Below are 17,093 nucleotides of genomic sequence, written 5' to 3' on the forward strand. Positions count from 1 at the left end.
CAGGGGCTCTGTGTTCTGGAGCTTTCCCTCTCTAACCTCTGTTGGCAAGCCAGGTCAGTACTGTGGTACTTCCATGTCATCCGTGGGCTTTGCAGAGGGAGGACGTGAGTCTCCCAAGGCACATGTCCCCGCATGGGACAGGCCATATCTGCCTTCTGGTTGCACTCACCTCCTGCATGGTCTCTTCTGAGCTTGTTTTCCTGGTGTGACTTTGCTGTTCGCATTGCCCAGCCATGAGCAGCAGCACGGACAATGCCCCCAACCCAGGGCTTCCATGAGTCCACAGGGAAGACGTGTGCCCAGCCCAGCCACCGTACTGCTGGCAACAGGCTGCCACTAAGACATCAGCAGCACTGGCTCAACAGGCGTCTTAACAGACATCCACTCTCCAGGTTCTGAGCTGTGAGCTGAGGGAAGCGTGACCGGGGTGGCAATAGGTGGCAGAGGGCATGCTCTTCCTGGCTGGCTTCAGGTCTTCTGCCTGGAGCTCCATGGAGCCAGGGGACTTACTTTTAAGTCAGCAACACTGGGAAGCCATCTAGCACAGGGCTGGGAGGCAGGCTTAGGAGACCAGGTGGGAAGAGGCTGGGGAGGCCACTGGGCAGCCTGGGGAGGGAGCAGAGCAGACAGAGAAGGGGCAGAGGGGCGAGAGCGGGGAGCCAGTGGCAGCCCAGCCCACTCGGAGGCTCTGCAGGGTCAGAACCAGGACCTGCAGCCCAGGAGGCTGCCTGGTGCCCAGCGTGGGGGACCAAGCCCACCATCCTGGCCTGAGGATAGAGTCAAGCTGCCCTCTGGCAGAGGGACAGGGTGGACAGGGACACAGGGAGGAGAGAGGGAGAGGTGGAGGAGAAGAGGTCCTGCCCAGGGCTCAGGACAGGGCTCAGGCTCAGTCAACCCTCACAGCTGTGTGGCCCTGGCCAGGGCATAAGCCAACCCTGGACACTGGGTGTCAGCAAGGTGCCGACCATCCTGCAGCCGGGGAGAGTCCAGAGGAGGGGTCTGAAATGCAGGTAGCACCTCGAGGGCAGGTTTCCCACAGAGGGAACTGAGGTCCCCAGTGACTGGCCAGTGCCCCAGCAGCCAGGTGGCCAAGGTTCCATCCACACAGGGCACCCAGCCTTCGCTGCTCCCGGAACCCACTCCAGCTCCAGGGGACCCGACGCTGGCAGGACATTAACAAGCTGGGCAGCATCCCAGGCAAACAAACATCCTAATGACGGCCAGGAGCCAGCCAGCAACAGGAAGAAGGGGCTGGAGACAGCAGGGACAGCGGGTATAAAGTCCCCGCAGGCCAGCTGCCCACTCACACCCACTCACACCCACTCACACTCACACTCGCCCACACCTCCTCCCGCCAGCACCACCATGGCCGCCTCCACCATGTCCGTCTGCTCCAGCAACCTGAGCTACGGCAGCCGCGTCTGCCAGCCCGGTTCCTGCGATTCTTGCCCCGACCCCTCCTGGCAGGTGGACGACTGCCCAGACAGCTGCTGCGAGCCCCCCTGCTGCACCCCCAGCTGCTGCCAGCCCAGCTGCTGCACCCCGACCCCCTGCCTCACCCTCGTCTGCTCCCCACTCAGCTGTGCCTCCAGCCCCTGCTGCCAGCAGTCTGGCTGCCAGCCTGACTGCTGCAGCTGCTCCCCCTGCCAGCCGTCCTGCTGCGTGCCCCTCTGCTGCAAGTCCGTGTGCTGTGTGCCCGTCTGCTCTGGGCCTTCCTCCTCCTGCTGCCAGCAGTCTAGCTGTGAGCCCTCTTGCTGCTCATCCTCCCCCTGCCAGCCGTCCTGCTGCGTGCCCCTCTGCTGCAAGCCCGTGTGCTGTGTGCCCGTCTGCTCTGGAGTCTCCTCCTCCTGCTGCCAGCAGTCTAGCTGCCAGTCCGATGGCTGCAGCTGCTCCCCCTGCCAGCAGTCTAGCTGTGAGCCCTCCTGCTGCAGCTGCTCCCCCTGCCAGCCGTCCTGCTGCGTGCCCGTCTGCTGCAAGCCCGTGTGCTGCTACAGGCCCTGCCCCTGCGTGTCCCTGCTCTGCCGCCCCGTGTGCAGGCCTGCCTGCTGTGTGCCCAGCTCCTGCTCTGCCTCCTGCTGCCAGCCCAGCTGCTGCCGCGCGGCCTCCTGTGTGTCCCTGCTCTGCCGCCCCGCCTGCTCCCGCCCCGCCTGCTGCCGTGTCTCCTTGGGTCAGAAGTCCTGCTGCTGAGCACTCTTCCTTGGGTCGCCCAGAGTGTGGGAACTCGCTGCCTCCTGCACCCCAGCTTCTGTACTAGTGGCCCGACAGCAGCCTATGTCCCCTCTCCTGGCCCGTTGGGGGCCGTGGTGGTCACTTGCCACCCACTCCTCTCTGGGTACCCCCACCCCTTAGAATCGCCTTTCCCCAGTCCATCCATGGGCCAGCCCTGCGCCGCCAGGGTGTGCGACAGCCCCAGCAAGGAGGCCGGCGCCCCTGGCCTGGAGCCCGAGTGGGTGGAGCTGGGCAGAGGCACCGCAGCTGGCTGTCCCCGCTCGGGCCCCAGGCCTGAGAGGAGCCAGTGCTGGCTGGGCGCAGGGCTGCTTCCCTGGCTGGAGCTCCACCCGCCCCACCCTCCCCCAATAAACTCCGCGAAGCCTCCGAGTCAGCCTCCCTGTCCTTCTCAGCGACCCCGCCTGGAGTCCGCACGGGGCCGCCGCCTAGCGCACCCCACCCTGCCCCTTCAAAGGCCCCCTCCACGAAGCTGGCACCATCCTGACTCTGGATGCGGGGGGACAGACATCAGGGGTCAATGACCTGAGCGCGACTGCCCTGGAGAGGGCCACGCTCCAGGGGTCATTCCCCAAATCACCCCGCCCAGCTCCAGCAGGCCAGTCCCCCAGGCCCATGCCTGACAAGTCCATGGGGCAGGAGAGCCGTCCTCGGCTGTGGGCACAGCTGACACCTGCCCACCCCTCTGCCCACTGGCCTAACCATCCCCACAAACAACCTGGCCGGACGCCTGCTCCCCACCGAGTCTGGGGTTGGGCACGTGGCAGGTGGAGGTGGCGAGTCTGCCACAGGCTCACCGGACCCGACGCCCCACAGCTGGGAGCTTCACCTCCCAGCAGACCCGCCGGAGAGCATGGAAGCCAAGCCTGCCCTGCCGGCACCGGCCCACGCGCCTTTCCCTCCAGGAGACGGCCTCCCTCCTGGCCCTGGGGCCACCTGGCTCTGGCTTCCTGCCGTTACCCAGGGCCACACCGCGAGCTGCTGCCGTGCAGAGTCCATGGGGTGCCTGCTGCCCTGCTCCATGGCCAGGGCCTCGCTGCCCACCTCCAGCCTCGGGCCTTGGTGCAGAGTGTCGGGCAGTGGAGGGACCTCTGACACTGGACAGGAAGAAGGGTCTCTGGCCTAGAGCCACGAGAGGCCAGCTCCTGTCAGCACATAACTGACCAAGATCCACGTTCAGAATTCATGATGAAAACATGAAGGTGATCAATAACAGAAGTGGCAACGAGGGACTTGCAGAGCCATGCCCAAGAGCCACACCCATGGCAAGAGGGCCAGCCTCAGAGGGACGGCCAGCCTCAGAGTGATGGCCAGCCTCACCAACAATAGAAAATGCAAACTAAAACAAGGGTGGGCCCTGCAGAGGTCGCCAGGTCAGCTCGGCCGCCGGGGCACAGGCCTGCTGTGTGGGGTCTGCTTTCGGGGCAAGTGCTGCCATCCGGGAAGCAGCCCTGTGGGTCCCCCGCTCCAAAGACTGCAGCCCTGGGGAAACCTCCTGAGTGCGCCTCAGTGTTTGGAGAGGGTCTGCCGTCTGGGCTCGGGCTGACCCCACCCGCTCGGATGGCGCCTCCAGGCACAGGGAGTGAGCCGGCGCGCAGGAGAGCGCAGGGAGCCAGGGCTCTGCCAGCCAAGAGCCACCGAGCTGCAGGCGAAGCACATTCAAAGGCAGCACGCCACGGCCATGCTTGGCCGGCAGCGGGAACCTCTGTGCCACAACCACCAGAAAGCCACGGGTGGCGCGGGGGCGAGCGTGGCGGCGGTTGCGGGGCCGCGGCGGAGCTGGGATCCCACTGCTGTGCGTCCTGCTGCTGAGCGGCAGCACAGGCACAGCACCTGGGAAGGCGAGGGGACTGCACCCTGCGCGTCTGCGCATGGAGCCGAGAGGCGGCTTCCTGTGGGGGTTGGAGGACGCGCTCAGGCGGACGGAGAAACGAAACCAGCACGGACAGACGCGGGCAAGGACGGGGGCCTGCCGCTCAGCACGCGGGGCTTGGGACAGCAGCGCTGAGAGCGGTCAGCGCTGACGTCGCCAGGCAGACAGCAGGAGCGGACGCAGAACGTCCACAGGGCGCGTCGGAATCCACAAGGAAATCGGGCAGTCGATAGTCAGTAGGACTGAACTTTCGATTTTAAAAGACCTATAAAAATTAGAATGAGGGAAAATCTTAAAGAGAAATAGGTCAGATAAAATCAAATGTTAAAATAAATAAAAAATATTTGATAGAAATATTTTAATAAAATATTTTCAAACTAGCACACACTGTCAATAGATAAATCTTTTTAACGATGAGAAAACATTGTATCTTTAAGCCAACACACTGAAATTTCGGATGAAAAGGATAAACTTCTGGGAACCTCTGCTCCCTGAGAGGTCTGCGAGGAGAAGCAGGGTCCTGGGCAGGCCGCGGTCACAGCCAAGACGGGGGGGACACGCCTGCGGCACTGCGGGCTGGCCAGGCGCCGCACAGCACCCAGACGGGCAGCAGAACCCAAAGACGCCCACGGCGGGCCCAGACCTGCACTGACTCTTGACTGGCCCTCAGCCGCCCCGCAGGACAATGGCGGCCTGGACTTCTGTGCAGGAAAGAAAGGCCCAGGTCCTCCACCTCAAGTGCACCAGGCTGGCCGCGGGGACCGCAGGCCTCCATGTCAAAGGCTCAGCTGTCCAGGCCCAGGTAGGCGACCGCGGCCTCACGGCGGCCACGGCAAAGCATGCCACCCGCCCTCCCAGCTGGGCGCCCGTCCTTTTGCTGGCCTCGCTGCTGCGGCCGAGGGTCCATGTCCTGCCACAGGACCAGGTGTGTGTGGCCTGCCTGCTCCTGGCCCCACAGGAAGAGCGGCTGGCCCGTCAGGAGGCCAGCCCCGGGCCTGTCACCACTGCCTGCACTGAGCTGGTGCATCCCTTCCGCGTGGGTCGGTTAGTTTTAGCCAGAGCGGACGCTGTGCTTAAGTGCTTTCCGTGTGTCTGCCTGCGGGCCGCGTCCCTCCCCCATCTCCACTCCCAGCCGCCTTCTGGAGCGATCCGCGCAGGGCTCAGGAGCCGCCTCCTTAGCGCGTGGTGACGTTCAGCTTGCTGGGGTCGCGTTGGGGAATTTTGCATCCACATCGTCAGGAAGAGTGGAATGTTGTTCTTTCCTTATAAAGACTCCACCCAGATCTCGGGAAGCGGGGTGTCGCTCCGGAGACTGTTTGCCTGGGCTCCACCCCAGCACCACAGAGGGCACCCACGCGAGCACACCCACCCGCCAGAGCCACGGACAGACCCAGTGAGGTCGCAGGCTCCCAGGCGAACACACAAGCCTGTGGCCCTTCCGCACACTCACCAGAGACCATCCAAGCCAAGCCGACAGTCCCGGTGACAGCTGAGAGTACCCAGGGATGGAGCTACCCTAGGAAATGAAAGATCTGTACCCCGAACACCACGAGCCACTGGTGAAGGAAATCGAAGACACAAGTGGACAGAAAATAAAGAATGTGTAGAACTGAAGAGTCAGTGTGCTGAATGCTCACGTGGCCCGAAACCATCCACAACGAGGGCAATCCCGAGCACTGATCTTACTTTTAAGAAAAACAAAAACACTGTTCTAAAATTCACGTGGAAGCCCCAAATCCCTCACTATCCTGATGTCCTGGCCGGCGTGCCTGTTTTGAAACACAGACATTGTAAAGCTACAATAACCCAAGTGACACAGTCCAGGCATCTGAACACACGCCAACCCAGGAGACAGAATGGAAATCCCACAAATGAACCCAAGGTCTTGTGGGGGGGTCTCGACAGAGGCACCAAAGCACAGTGGGAAGGATCATGTCATCCGTAAACATGCCGGAAAACGGGTCTCATGTCAGAGGACGAAAGTGGCCCCACCTCACACCAAAAAAAAAAAAAATCAGGAACAGATGAATTCAAGGCAACGACACAAGACCTGAGACTGAAAGCAGGAGCCGCAGAGAGGGGCATGGGTGACTTCCTGGGCCCTGATGCACAGGTCACGGAAGCCAAGAAGACGGACAGGTTGCTGTGGAGGTTGGGAGGGAGCACAGAACAGGTCCCCAGTGCCCAGGGAGCCTCCTCCCCCAGCCACCCCCACCTAAAGGACGGGCATCGGCAGAGCCACACGATGCCACGCCGCTCAGCCCAGGAGGGAACAGCCCCGCGCACACGCCAGTCACCACTTGAAGGCAGGACTGTACCTGAGCACCTACAGAGACGGCCTCCTGGGCAGGTCAGCAGGGGAGCGGGGCAAGCCTAGCTGGGAGCCCCCTGCTGCTCACCCTCCCCCTGCCAGCCCAGCTGCTGCGCCCCGGCCCCCTGCCTCACCCTCGTCTACTCCCCACTCGGCTGTGCCTCCAGCCCCTGCTGCCAGCAGTCTGGCTGCCAGCCTGACTGCTGCAGCTGCTCCCCCTGCCAGCCGTCCTGCTGCGTGCCCCTCTGCTGCCAGCCCGTGTGCTGCAAGCCCGTGTGCTGTGTGCCCGTCTGCTCTGGGCCTTCCTCCTCCTGCTGCCAGCAGTCTAGCTGTGAGCCCTCTTGCTGCTCATCCTCCCCCTGCCAGCCATCCTGCTGCGTGCCCCTCTGCTGCAAGCCCGTGTGCTGTGCGCCCGTCTGCTCTGGAGCCTCCTCCTCCTGCTGCCAGCAGTCTAGCTGCCAGTCCGATGGCTGCAGCTGCTCCCCCTGCCAGCAGTCTAGTTGTGAGCCCTCCTGCTGCAGCTGCTCCCCCTGCCAGCCGTCCTGCTGCGTGCCCGTCTGCTGCAAGCCCGTGTGCTGCTACAGGCCCTGCCCCTGCGTGTCCCTGCTCTGCCGCCCCGTGTGCAGGCCCGCCTGCTGCTTGCCCAGCTCCTGCTCTGCCTCCTGCTGCCAGCCCAGCTGCTGCCGCGCGGCCTCCTGCGTGTCCCTGCTCTGCCGCCCCGCCTGCTCCCGCCCGGCCTGCTGCCGTGTCTCCTTGGGACAGAAGTCCTGCTGCTGACCGGCCGTGTCCCCAGACCAGTGGGCTCAGGTCCCTCCTTCCCCTGTCCCCTGGATGCCCCGACTCCCAGCCTGCTGGAGCTCATAGAGGACCAGCTCCTGCCCGACCCCCAGGCCCAGCCCAGGTTGGGGCCTGAGCGCTCTCCTCTGCTCTCCTGCCTGGACCCTGGATAGCTGGCGCTACACCACTTCCCTCTCTAGGCCACGTCCCTCCCCATCTGGGCTGGATCCTCCTGATCCTGCTGCTGCCCCAGGACTGTGGTCCTCTGAGCATCAATAAAGCCTGTGTTGCCCACACTCTGTCTGCGCTGATGGACACGCTGGGTGGGAGGGCCAGAGTGGGCCTGGTTCCCAGGAGGTGTGGCCACCCCCTTTTGACCTGGCTGGGCTCCCTGGAGGACCAGCACAGGGCCAGGCTTGATTTCTGCAGACTCAGAACTCGCTGGAGAAGCAGCGACGTGGGGGGCGTTGTCAGAACATCTAAAGGCGAATCAGCCACCTGCTGCCATCTGGGCGGAGGGGTCACCTGTGAAAACAGTGGGCACCCCGAGAAACCTGGAGGAAAAGCGGGGGCAGGGGCGCTGCAGGGATGAAGGGCTTTGAAGACCCCACGTTCCTGGGCATGTAGGAGGCCCCAGGCGTCGCACAGAGGGGCGCGTGCTCAGGATGACCTGGGCAGCTCTGGGCACCCACCTGTGGCTGACCTTCAAGTTCCGAGCAAGCAGGAGGTGAAGGCGTGAGCAGGAAGTGAAGGTGTGAGCAGGAAGTGAAGGTGTGAGGAGGAAGTGAAGGTGTGAGCAGGAAGTGAAGGCGTGAGCAGGAAGTGAGGGTGTGAGCAGGAAGTGTAGGTGTGAGCAGTTCTGAAGGTGTAGACAGGAAGTGAAGGTGTGAGCAGGAAGTGAAGGTGTGAGCAGGACTGAAGGTGTGAGCAGGAAGTGAGGACATGAGCAGGAAGTGAAGGCGTGAGCAGGAAGTGAAGGAGAGGGCGGAGCACAGCGCCCAGGCTGGTCCAGGCGGCACCCAGCACACACACACACAGCCAGCCACACATTTTTCTGGGGAAACACATTTGACTCCAGGTGTGCGAGGAACGCAGGTCACTCTCTGAACACTAACTCAATGGAGTGGTGACCACAGGTAAGGAAGAATGCAGTTATTACAGCACTACTTTAGAAAATGATCTTAACCAAGTACAAGTCACAAAAATCAACAACGACAAACTGCACAGAAGGAGAAGCTGGTATCCCGAAATTCCCCATTTTAATATTCGTGGTACAGTGTTCAACAAAGTAATTAATCATGTCAGGAAGAAAAAAAAAAAAAAGTACTATCCACTCACAGGAAAGAAAAAAACATCATTAGAAAAACATCCCTGAAGAAGCCCAGGATTGGATCCACTGACCATCTTCCAGTCGGCTCTTAAAGGTGCTCAGTGTGCTAAAGAAAACCTGGACAAAGAACTAAGATAAGCCAGGAAGAAACTATATCAACCAATAGAGACTATGGATAGAGAGAGAGAGAGAGAGACACCATGAAAAGGGACCAGCATCAGTCATTGGGTGAAAAGTGACATGAAAATTCATGAACCGCTGGACGTGGTTCATACACCTAGAATTCAAGCAATGTAGGAGCCCAAGGCAGGAGGATCTCAAGTTTGAGGCAGCCTCCACAACTTAGTAAGACCTTATCTCAGAATAAAACATAACAAGGGCTGGGATGTGACTCAGTGGTTAAGCGCCCCTGGGTTCAATCCCTGGTACCAAAAAATGACACCTAAGGGGATAGCAGAGCTCAGCAGGCCACAGAAGAAAGGACGATTGGCCTCCGCAGCCTCCCAGTCTGAGGGCAGAAAGCAAGACGGGGGAAGGGGGAGAGCACCATGGCTTGGGGACACTGAGCACACGAACCCAGGTGACAGGAGCCTGTTGGCAGGGGCGGACTTGAGGAGCAGCAGAGAGCACTGTGAGGAAGTTCCAGAGAGGAAGGCAGAGCGTGCATGGCGGGCTGGGGAGGCCGCGGTGCGCGAGCAGAGCTTCCTCACAGGAGAGAGTAGAGCCCTGTGCAGAGCCTCGGATCACAGAGACCCAGCCGCAGGGAGGGCCACCTCACCTGGGCCCTTCCCCAACACGGGCAGCTCCGTCCAGTCTCTCCTGCCAGAGGCCAGGCAGGTCCAGTGCACACACAGGCCAAGGACTCACAATGTGTCCCCGGGGCCAAGAGCCAAGGCCAGAAGCCCTAGCAGGTGAGCCTCGAGGGGCAGGTGCAGGGTCAGCCCAGGGGGCGGCACTTCCCTCCAGGTGACCCAGGGACCAGGCTCTGCCAGCACCAGGGGTTTTACGAGCTGAGCCCTAATGAGGGCCGCAGGCTGCACGTCCACAAGGACAGGGAAGGACGCGGCTGGGCCTCCCCAGGGCCAAACAACTGGGGATAAAAGCCAGAGCCAGGGCTCCTCACACCCACTCAGCCACACACACCACTCACACCCACTCACACCAATCACACTCACACCTGCCCACACCTCCTCCCGCCAGCACTTCCATGGCCGCCTCCACCATGTCCGTCTGCTCCAGCTCTTGCCCCGACCCCTCCTGGCAGGTGGACGACTGCCCAGAGAGCTGCTGCGAGCCCCCCTGCTGTGCCCCCAGCTGCTGCCAGCCCAGCTGCTGCGCCCCGGCCCCCTGCCTCACCCTCGTCTGCTCCCCACTCGGCTGTGCCTCCAGCCCCTGCTGCCAGCAGTCTGGCTGCCAGCCTGACTGCTGCAGCTGCTCCCCCTGCCAGCCGTCCTGCTGCGTGCCCCTCTGCTGCCAGCCCGTGTGCTGCAAGCCCGTGTGCTGTGTGCCCGTCTGCTCTGGGCCTTCCTCCTCCTGCTGCCAGCAGTCTAGCTGTGAGCCCTCTTGCTGCTCATCCTCCCCCTGCCAGCCGTCCTGCTGCGTGCCCCTCTGCTGCCAGCCCGTGTGCTGCAAGCCCGTGTGCTGTGTGCCCGTCTGCTCTGGAGCCTCCTCCTCCTGCTGCCAGCAGTCTAGCTGCCAGTCCGATGACTGCAGCTGCTCCCCCTGCCAGCAGTCTAGCTGTGAGCCCTCCTGCTGCAGCTGCTCCCCCTGCCAGCCGTCCTGCTGCGTGCCCGTCTGCTGCAAGCCCGTGTGCTGCTACAGGCCCTGCCCCTGTGTGTCCCTGCTCTGCCGCCCCGTGTGCAGGCCCGCCTGCTGCTTGCCCAGCTCCTGCTCTGCCTCCTGCTGCCAGCCCAGCTGCTGCCGCGCGGCCTCCTGCGTGTCCCTGCTCTGCTGCCCCACCTGCTCCCGCCCGGCCTGCTGCCGTGTCTCCTTGGGACAGAAGTCCTGCTGCTGACCTCCTGGTTCCCATCTAGGCTTCTTTCCCTGTGGCGCCCATTGCCCACCAGCCTCGGCTGCCCTTGACAGCCCCAGGGGACACAGCAGGCCCTCTCAGGGCTTGGCCTGCTCCCAGGCCCTTTCCTGCTGTTGCCCAGCGTCCCCTCGTCCCAAGATGAGCCCTGCCCCCCACAGCTCTGGTCACACCCTGGGCAGTGACACCACCTGAGTCCTAATAAACTGTCCGTGTCTCTCACTGACCTTCTGTCCTGTCTCTAGACACATGGGAGGGGCTGGGATGAAGAAGGACATGAGACCCGAGGGTGCTGACCTCTGTGAGCCCGCAGGGAGGCTCCCATGTCCCTGGGGGACCCTCAGCCCAGCGGTACCCCAGCTCGCCTTGGGGAAGCTGCAGCTGGTGGGACAAGGTGACCTTAGTGCCCAGGGACAGGGCCTCGGACTGCAGGGCACACCACGCAGCCTGGGTTCCCATCCAGGGCCCACAGTAAAAGTGGGGCCCATGCCTCGTCCTGGCCAGGGCTTCTCCTGAGCCTGCCTCTGGGCACCCTGGGCAGCACCAAGGAGGCAGAGTCCACAGTCCCCACAGTCTGGGAGCCGGTCCCCTCCCTCTGTGCCCGCCCTGGAGGTGCCAGGGCTCTGGCTGTCTCCTGACCCCGTTCCTATATGCCAACTGGACGGTGCTGGAAGGTGCTGGCCCAGGAGGGGCAAGGGAGGGACGCCAAGGCAGGCACAGCTGTGCGGCCCGAGGCCAACAGAGCACCCGAGGGCAACCTCTGGCTGACCCACTACGCAGGAACCACGGGGTCTCCACCCGAGTCTCAGCAGGGAAAGGAGAACGTGACCAAGGGTGACGGACACACCAGACACAGCGGCTGTGACAGACCCAGACCCGGGGCTCCGGTGGCGACGGGAGCCGAGCCTCTGTCCCGGGCTCCACGCCATGGGGGCAGCAGGGCCCGAACACCTGGCCAGGTCTCCTCTGTGCCCACGACGCCACAGGGTGGAGGCAGGAGGCAGGAGGCAGACCGAGTCCGGCACTCCCTGCACCTGACGTCCAGGACAGTCGGGCCTGCCTGCCGGGGCCCGAGAGCTCCTGCTGGGGATCTCAGCTCCGATGCCCCGGCAGACGCGTGTCCTGCCTGGTCAGAGCTGCACGGCCGGCATGGCCACTGTGCAGGACACACTCTTGACCTGGGAGACATCGAGGGACGGCGGCCCTGCAGGCCCGCGCCTTGGCCTGGGCCACGGAGACGGAAACGCGGTCCCCACAGAACCTGCTGCTGCGTGCACGGCCACTACACCACCAGGAAGGGGCCCCCAGTGTCCACTCGAGGGGACTGATGCGTGGCCACTCACGCCACTGCAGGGCGCACGGGAGGACCCATGCTGGGCACAAAGGCCGCGGCACGCGAGTCCACTCCCAGGAAATGTCCAGACAGACAGATCCACAGACAGGAAGGTGCTGGCCCAGGAGGGGCGAGGGAGGGACGCCAAGGCAGGCACGGCTGTGCGGCCCGAGGCCAGCAGAGCTCCCGAGGGCAACCTCTGGCCGACCCACTACGCAGGAACCACGGGGTCTCCACGCGAGTCTCAGCAGGGAAGAGGAGAACGTGACCAAGGGTGACGGACACACCACAGACACAGCGGCTGTGACAGACCCAGACCCGGGGCTCCGGTCCCCGTTCACGGTGGAGGACGCAGCCTGCCCAGCTCCTCCTGCCCACGCCTGGGGTGAAGTCCTACTGGCCAATCAGGGGCAGGAAGAGACCACGGCAAATAATAAAGTAGAGCCATCTGGACAGTGTGCATGAGGAGTATTGAACACCCATGAAGTGGGCATTTCTGGAATGTTCCATTTGATATTTTCAAACTGCAGTCTCTGAAGGTGACAGAGCTGGTAAAGGGAACCCTGCAGCTGGTGAGGGACAGCTGCACTCTGGGAAGGGCACCAGGGCCACTAACGGGGGTGGGGGGGGAGGGGAGGGAAGGGGGAGGGGATGGGGGAGGAGGGAGGGGGAGGAGAGGAGGGACGGGTGGAGGGAGGAGGGGAATGAGGGGGCAGAGGGGAGGGGGAGGGGAGAGGAGGGAGAGAGGGGGGAGGGGGACCTGACCCTGTGACGCTGGGCGCGTCCGAGTGAAGTGAACCCGAGACACACACAGCGAATCTCTTCCTGGTGGAATCTGGGTTCCCCTGGGGAGCAGAGTGTGGGCTCCAGCGCCGGCCAGGGAAGGGCAGGTGTGGTGATGGGCAGAGGCCCACCGCGGGCCCCCGAGTTCTGAGACCTGGGCCTGGCGCGGCGGCTGTGGATCCTGCCGGCCACGGGCTCGACCTGCTCACCGGAGCCTGGACGTCTCGGCACACGCCCAGGTCACCAGCCGTGGCCATGTGGTGGCGTGCCCCTGCTCGTCCTCACCCAGTGCCCACACGCAGGGAGCCGCACGCTGCACACCGCTGGGCTGTCCATTTCCAACTAAGCTCGGGCAGAGCTGGGGGAAGAGGAACAGTGGGCGGTCATCAAGCAGAGAGCATCCTGAGGAAGTTAGAGGGGATGCGAGCAGCCAGCCGGAACAGCAAGAGGAGCCAGGGAGCCCGGGGCGCAGCACGCAGCTGTCCTTCGCCTGCGAGCCAAGGACTCCTGCAAGGCAGAGGCAGCAAGGAGCTGTGCACAAGGCCAGCGCTGCCACGCTCAGTCCACGCCGCTCAGCAAGCCGGCACCGGCCTGGACTGAGGGCGAGCCAGGATCACCGCCTACCTCTGGGAAGGACGGCAGGAGTGGGCGTCCCCCGCAGAGGACCCGGCAGCCCTGCCTGCCCCGCCCAGCCACACGGCAGCCTCTGGGGCTCTGCCCTCACCCAGACGCCACATCGGGCTTGCTTCTGGAGATCAGTTGATATTTCACAGAACCTGCCTGCTGGGCCCCAGCCGAAGGTCCCTGACCGGCAGAAGCCCGTCCCCACAGAGGGCCACCAAGACTTGGTCGGGTTGCCTGACCAAGAGGGTTGTGGGTAAAACCACAGGTATCAGGATGGAAGGCGACTGGTCACCACGCCCCACAGCTTGCTCCAGAACCGGGCGGCTCCCCGGCCCCACCGGCCCCAGGACCCCGTCCAGCCCGAACGCTGCTCACACAGCTGGGCCTCTCGGGAGCCCATCCTGAGGGAGCGGGTGGGGGACGTCAGACCAGCCTGGCCCTGAGAGTAGCCAGCCTGCGTTTGTGGGGTCGCGGGTTTTGCAGATTAGCCAACTTCTCTGGGCATTTTTGCATCTGGAAAACGGGCTCCCCTGCCACACGTGAGGCAGGGTTGACTCTGAAAAGCAACCAGGCGGCTGGGCACGTTGAAGGGAAAGACCCCGCCCACATCCCACAGTGCCAGTCACGATTCTCCGTCCCTTCCTCCGGGGACAGAGTTCCTTCCTGGTGGCCGAGGGCGGATGGAGCTCTCGGCCTTCCCACGAGGACATCTCTCAAAGGACGTGCGAAGAGCTATGAGAAAATGGAGTCAAAATCAGGTGAACACCAGACGTGGGGGTTCCGGTCCTGGGTGCGTCTCAGGGTGAAAACAGCTGGTGGTCCGCCGAGCAGCCCCAGGGCACAGGAGGCCGATACCTGCGTCTTCCACTCAGGAAATGGAAGAGCAGCGACCGGCGTCCAGGGGAGCCAGTGCCCGAAGACATAGGCAGACCTCGTACGATCTCGGTGACACCACGGGAGGCAGGGGACCGTGTGTTCATGTCACAGGACAGAGTCAAGCCACTGTGACAAAGAAACAGAATCAATTTCTGAAAATGAAAAAGTTGCAAAGAGATGTCAACTGAAGAGCCGACCTAGGCACCGCGAGGCGCCAGCAACTGGCGAGACCCGGTCTCATAAAGCACAGAACAGGGCGGGGGTGCGGTTCCGTGGGCGAGCGCCCCGAGCTCAACGTCTCGACCCAAAAATTTAAAAATGAGGAAAGGATCTTTAAAATAGTGCAAGAATCTTTCCTGAGAGGAGTGGACGTGTTGACAGGTGCAGCGAGTTCCACCCTCAGAAAGTGAAAGCAAACGAGCTGGAGACCAACACGTGACATTTCAGAAGGCGGAGGAAGGCCAAGCCCTCCTGAGAAGCTGAGAAGCCACCACAAGGAAGTGACAAGCCACCGGCCCCGGCTGTCCTCGGCAACGCTGGACACCACGGGCAGCGGTGCGCCTTCGTGTCTGAGGAGACGCTCTTCAGAAGCAGAGTTCTGTACCCAGCCAGAGCGTCACGCAGCGCGCTAGGCTGGGACGCTGGCACACGCACCTGTAATGTGAGACCCGCCGCCACACGGGAAGGCCACTGGCCTCACGGGCACAGGCAACGGGAAGAAATCCAGAGCAGAGCTTGGATCCCACAGAGGCCCTGAGCGCGTCAGGGGAAGGAAAGGCCGAGCCAGGGAGCCCGACCGAGCGCACCAGGGCGAGGGGACAGAGCCGGACCCGGCACCCTGCTGCCCGGGCTCGGGCGTGGCGGGGACACAGCCTGCGCTGAGCCCCTGCGCTGGGATCCTTCTGTGAGACCCGCAGGCTTTCCTTCAGAGGCCTGCTTTCAAGTGCTCACCGTGATTTAAACGTGGGTCCGTCCCACCCAGGATGGACGGGCCCAGAGCCCCCAGACCGCTCGCCTCCAAGCTGAGCCCGGCGGCCCCAGGGCTGCTCAGGACCCGGGACCAAAACCAGGATGGCAGAGAAACAGCCCCGGGCCCCAACACACGTCAGCCGCCCTAATGAGGGGCCTGCGCAGGCGGCCCTGCAGCTCAGCAGGAAAACAGCCGGGGCCATAAAAGGTCCGCCACCAGCTCCTCACTCACACTCACACTCACACTCACACTCACACAACTCACACCTCCTCCTGCAGCACCGTCATGGCCACCTCCACCATGTCCGTCTGCTCCAGCAACCTGAGCTACGGCAGCCGCGTCTGCCAGCCCGGTTCCTGCGATTCTGGCCCCGACCCCTCCTGGCAGGTGGACGACTGCCCAGAGAGCTGCTGCGAGCCCCCCTGCTGCGCCCCCAGCTGCTGCCAGCCCAGTTGCTGCGCCCCGGCCCCCTGCCTCACCCTCGTCTGCTCCCCACTCAGCTGTGCCTCCAGCCCCTGCTGCCAGCAGTCTGGCTGCCAGCCTGACTGCTGCAGCTGCTCCCCCTGCCAGCCGTCCTGCTGCGTGCCCCTCTGCTGCCAGCCCGTGTGCTGCAAGCCCGTGTGCTGTGTGCCCGTCTGCTCTGGGCCTTCCTCCTCCTGCTGCCAGCAGTCTAGCTGTGAGCCCTCTTGCTGCTCATCCTCCCCCTGCCAGCCATCCTGCTGCGTGTCCCTCTGCTGCAAGCCCGTGTGTTGTGTGCCCGTCTGCTCTGGAGCCTCCTCCTCCTGCTGCCAGCAGTCTAGCTGCCAGTCCGATGGCTGCAGCTGCTCCCCCTGCCAGCAGTCTAGCTGTGAGCCCTCCTGCTGCAGCTGCTCCCCCTGCCAGCCGTCCTGCTGCGTGCCCGTCTGCTGCAAGCCCGTGTGCTGCTACAGGCCCTGCCCCTGCGTGTCCCTGCTCTGCCGCCCCGTGTGCAGGCCCGCCTGCTGCGTGCCCAGCTCCTGCTCTGCCTCCTGCTGCCAGCCCAGCTGCTGCCGCGCGGCCTCCTGTGTGTCCCTGCTCTGCCACCCCGCCTGCTCCCGCCCGGCCTGCTGCCATGTCTCCTTGGGACAGAAGTCCTGCTGCTGACCGGCTCAATGTCCTGCTCCTGTGCTCCCGAGCAGGGCTCTTCACTTGCAGGAACCGCTGAGGGTCGCCTGCTGACCCTCAGAGTCACCCCTCTCCTGATGGTGGCCACAGAGCTGCTCCCTGCAGGAGTCTGAGCTCATCCCCCTCCCTCTCTGGGGGAGAGGACCTCACGTCCCTGACGGGTGGATGCCCCAGTCCCCTTCTCAGCATTGCTCTCTGGCATCCACTGTGACCAAGGTCAAGCTTGAACCAATAAAGCGTCTCTCGAGGAAACATGGCTGCTGTGCGTGTTCTGCCCCTCCTGAGCCTGGCGCCCATTCCGCATCTGGGCAGTGGCTCCACTGTCCCTAAGAGCCGGGCCCCAGACGCGTTCTCAGATTCTGATTCCAAGCACTTTAGACACAAGGATTTGGAGGCGGAAACTCCTTCCCCACTCCCTGCTCTCCTGGGGCCCCTGGTGAGGTTCCGGGTGAGCTGGAGAAGCAGGCAGCCGCAGGCTGGGGACCTGAGAGTGCTCTGCAGTGCCCTGGGGCCTCCCAAGTGACCAGGACAGCAGCCAGCGAGGGAGGCGCCTGGAGGCTGCCCCCCACAGAGGTGTGAAGACCCCTTCTGCTCTGAATCCAGCATGTTCCCAGGAGGCTCAGAGGGACACAGGGGCCACTTGACGCCATTCTTCCTGCTTGAGGGTTTGGCCTGCATCAGGAGGCGCACAGTCAACCCTGGGGAGGCAGCGGGGGGGTGGAGGCCTGGGCAGGGCTGCGGTCTCAGTGGACCTGCAACCCTGGAGAGCCAGGTGGGCACCCTCCTTGGCCCTGCGCCATGCTGACTGGGTTCCTGGA

The 17,093-nt window shown here is 63.5% G+C and overlaps 2 protein-coding genes across 5 annotated transcripts in view; one reads left to right on the plus strand and one right to left on the minus strand.

Annotated features, from left to right (window-relative positions):
• Window positions 1-17,093, minus strand: part of LOC124993773 (thrombospondin-type laminin G domain and EAR repeat-containing protein-like) — a 79,250-nt gene that overhangs the window by 21,332 nt on the left and 40,825 nt on the right. The window lies entirely within an intron of this gene.
• LOC124992625 (keratin-associated protein 10-4-like) lies at window positions 1,366-16,254 on the plus strand. Of its 4 annotated transcripts, XM_047563677.1 has the most exons (6): window positions 1,381-1,662; window positions 1,735-1,790; window positions 6,620-6,959; window positions 10,010-10,155; window positions 15,633-15,938; window positions 15,999-16,254. In XM_047563677.1, exons 1-6 carry the CDS (start codon window positions 1,381-1,383, stop codon window positions 16,252-16,254), a joined length of 1,386 nt encoding a protein of 461 aa, XP_047419633.1. The 4 variants fall into 4 exon arrangements, with proteins under 4 accessions (XP_047419634.1, XP_047419635.1, XP_047419633.1 ...); XM_047563678.1 differs by lacking the exons at window positions 10,010-10,155; window positions 15,633-15,938; window positions 15,999-16,254 and having other exon boundaries at window positions 1,366-1,949; window positions 6,578-6,871; window positions 6,932-7,187; XM_047563679.1 differs by lacking the exons at window positions 6,620-6,959; window positions 10,010-10,155; window positions 15,633-15,938; window positions 15,999-16,254 and adding an exon at window positions 1,932-2,187 and having other exon boundaries at window positions 1,366-1,871.

The sequence above is a fragment of the Sciurus carolinensis genome, chromosome 9, assembly GCF_902686445.1.
Source record: "Sciurus carolinensis chromosome 9, mSciCar1.2, whole genome shotgun sequence".
Classification (NCBI taxonomy): domain Eukaryota; kingdom Metazoa; phylum Chordata; class Mammalia; order Rodentia; family Sciuridae; genus Sciurus; species Sciurus carolinensis.

Coding starts and splice junctions, on each gene's coding strand:
- LOC124992625 (XM_047563677.1), top strand. CDS start 1,381: ATGTCCGTCTGCTCCAGCAACCTGAGCTACGGCAGCCGCGTCTGCCAG. Junction 1,663..1,734: donor CCTGCCAGCCGTCCTGCTGC/GTGCCCCTCTGC, acceptor TGCTGCCAGCAG/TCTAGCTGTGAGCCCTCTTG. Junction 10,156..15,632: donor CCCGTGTGCTGCAAGCCCGT/GTGCTGTGTGCC, acceptor CTCCCCACTCAG/CTGTGCCTCCAGCCCCTGCT.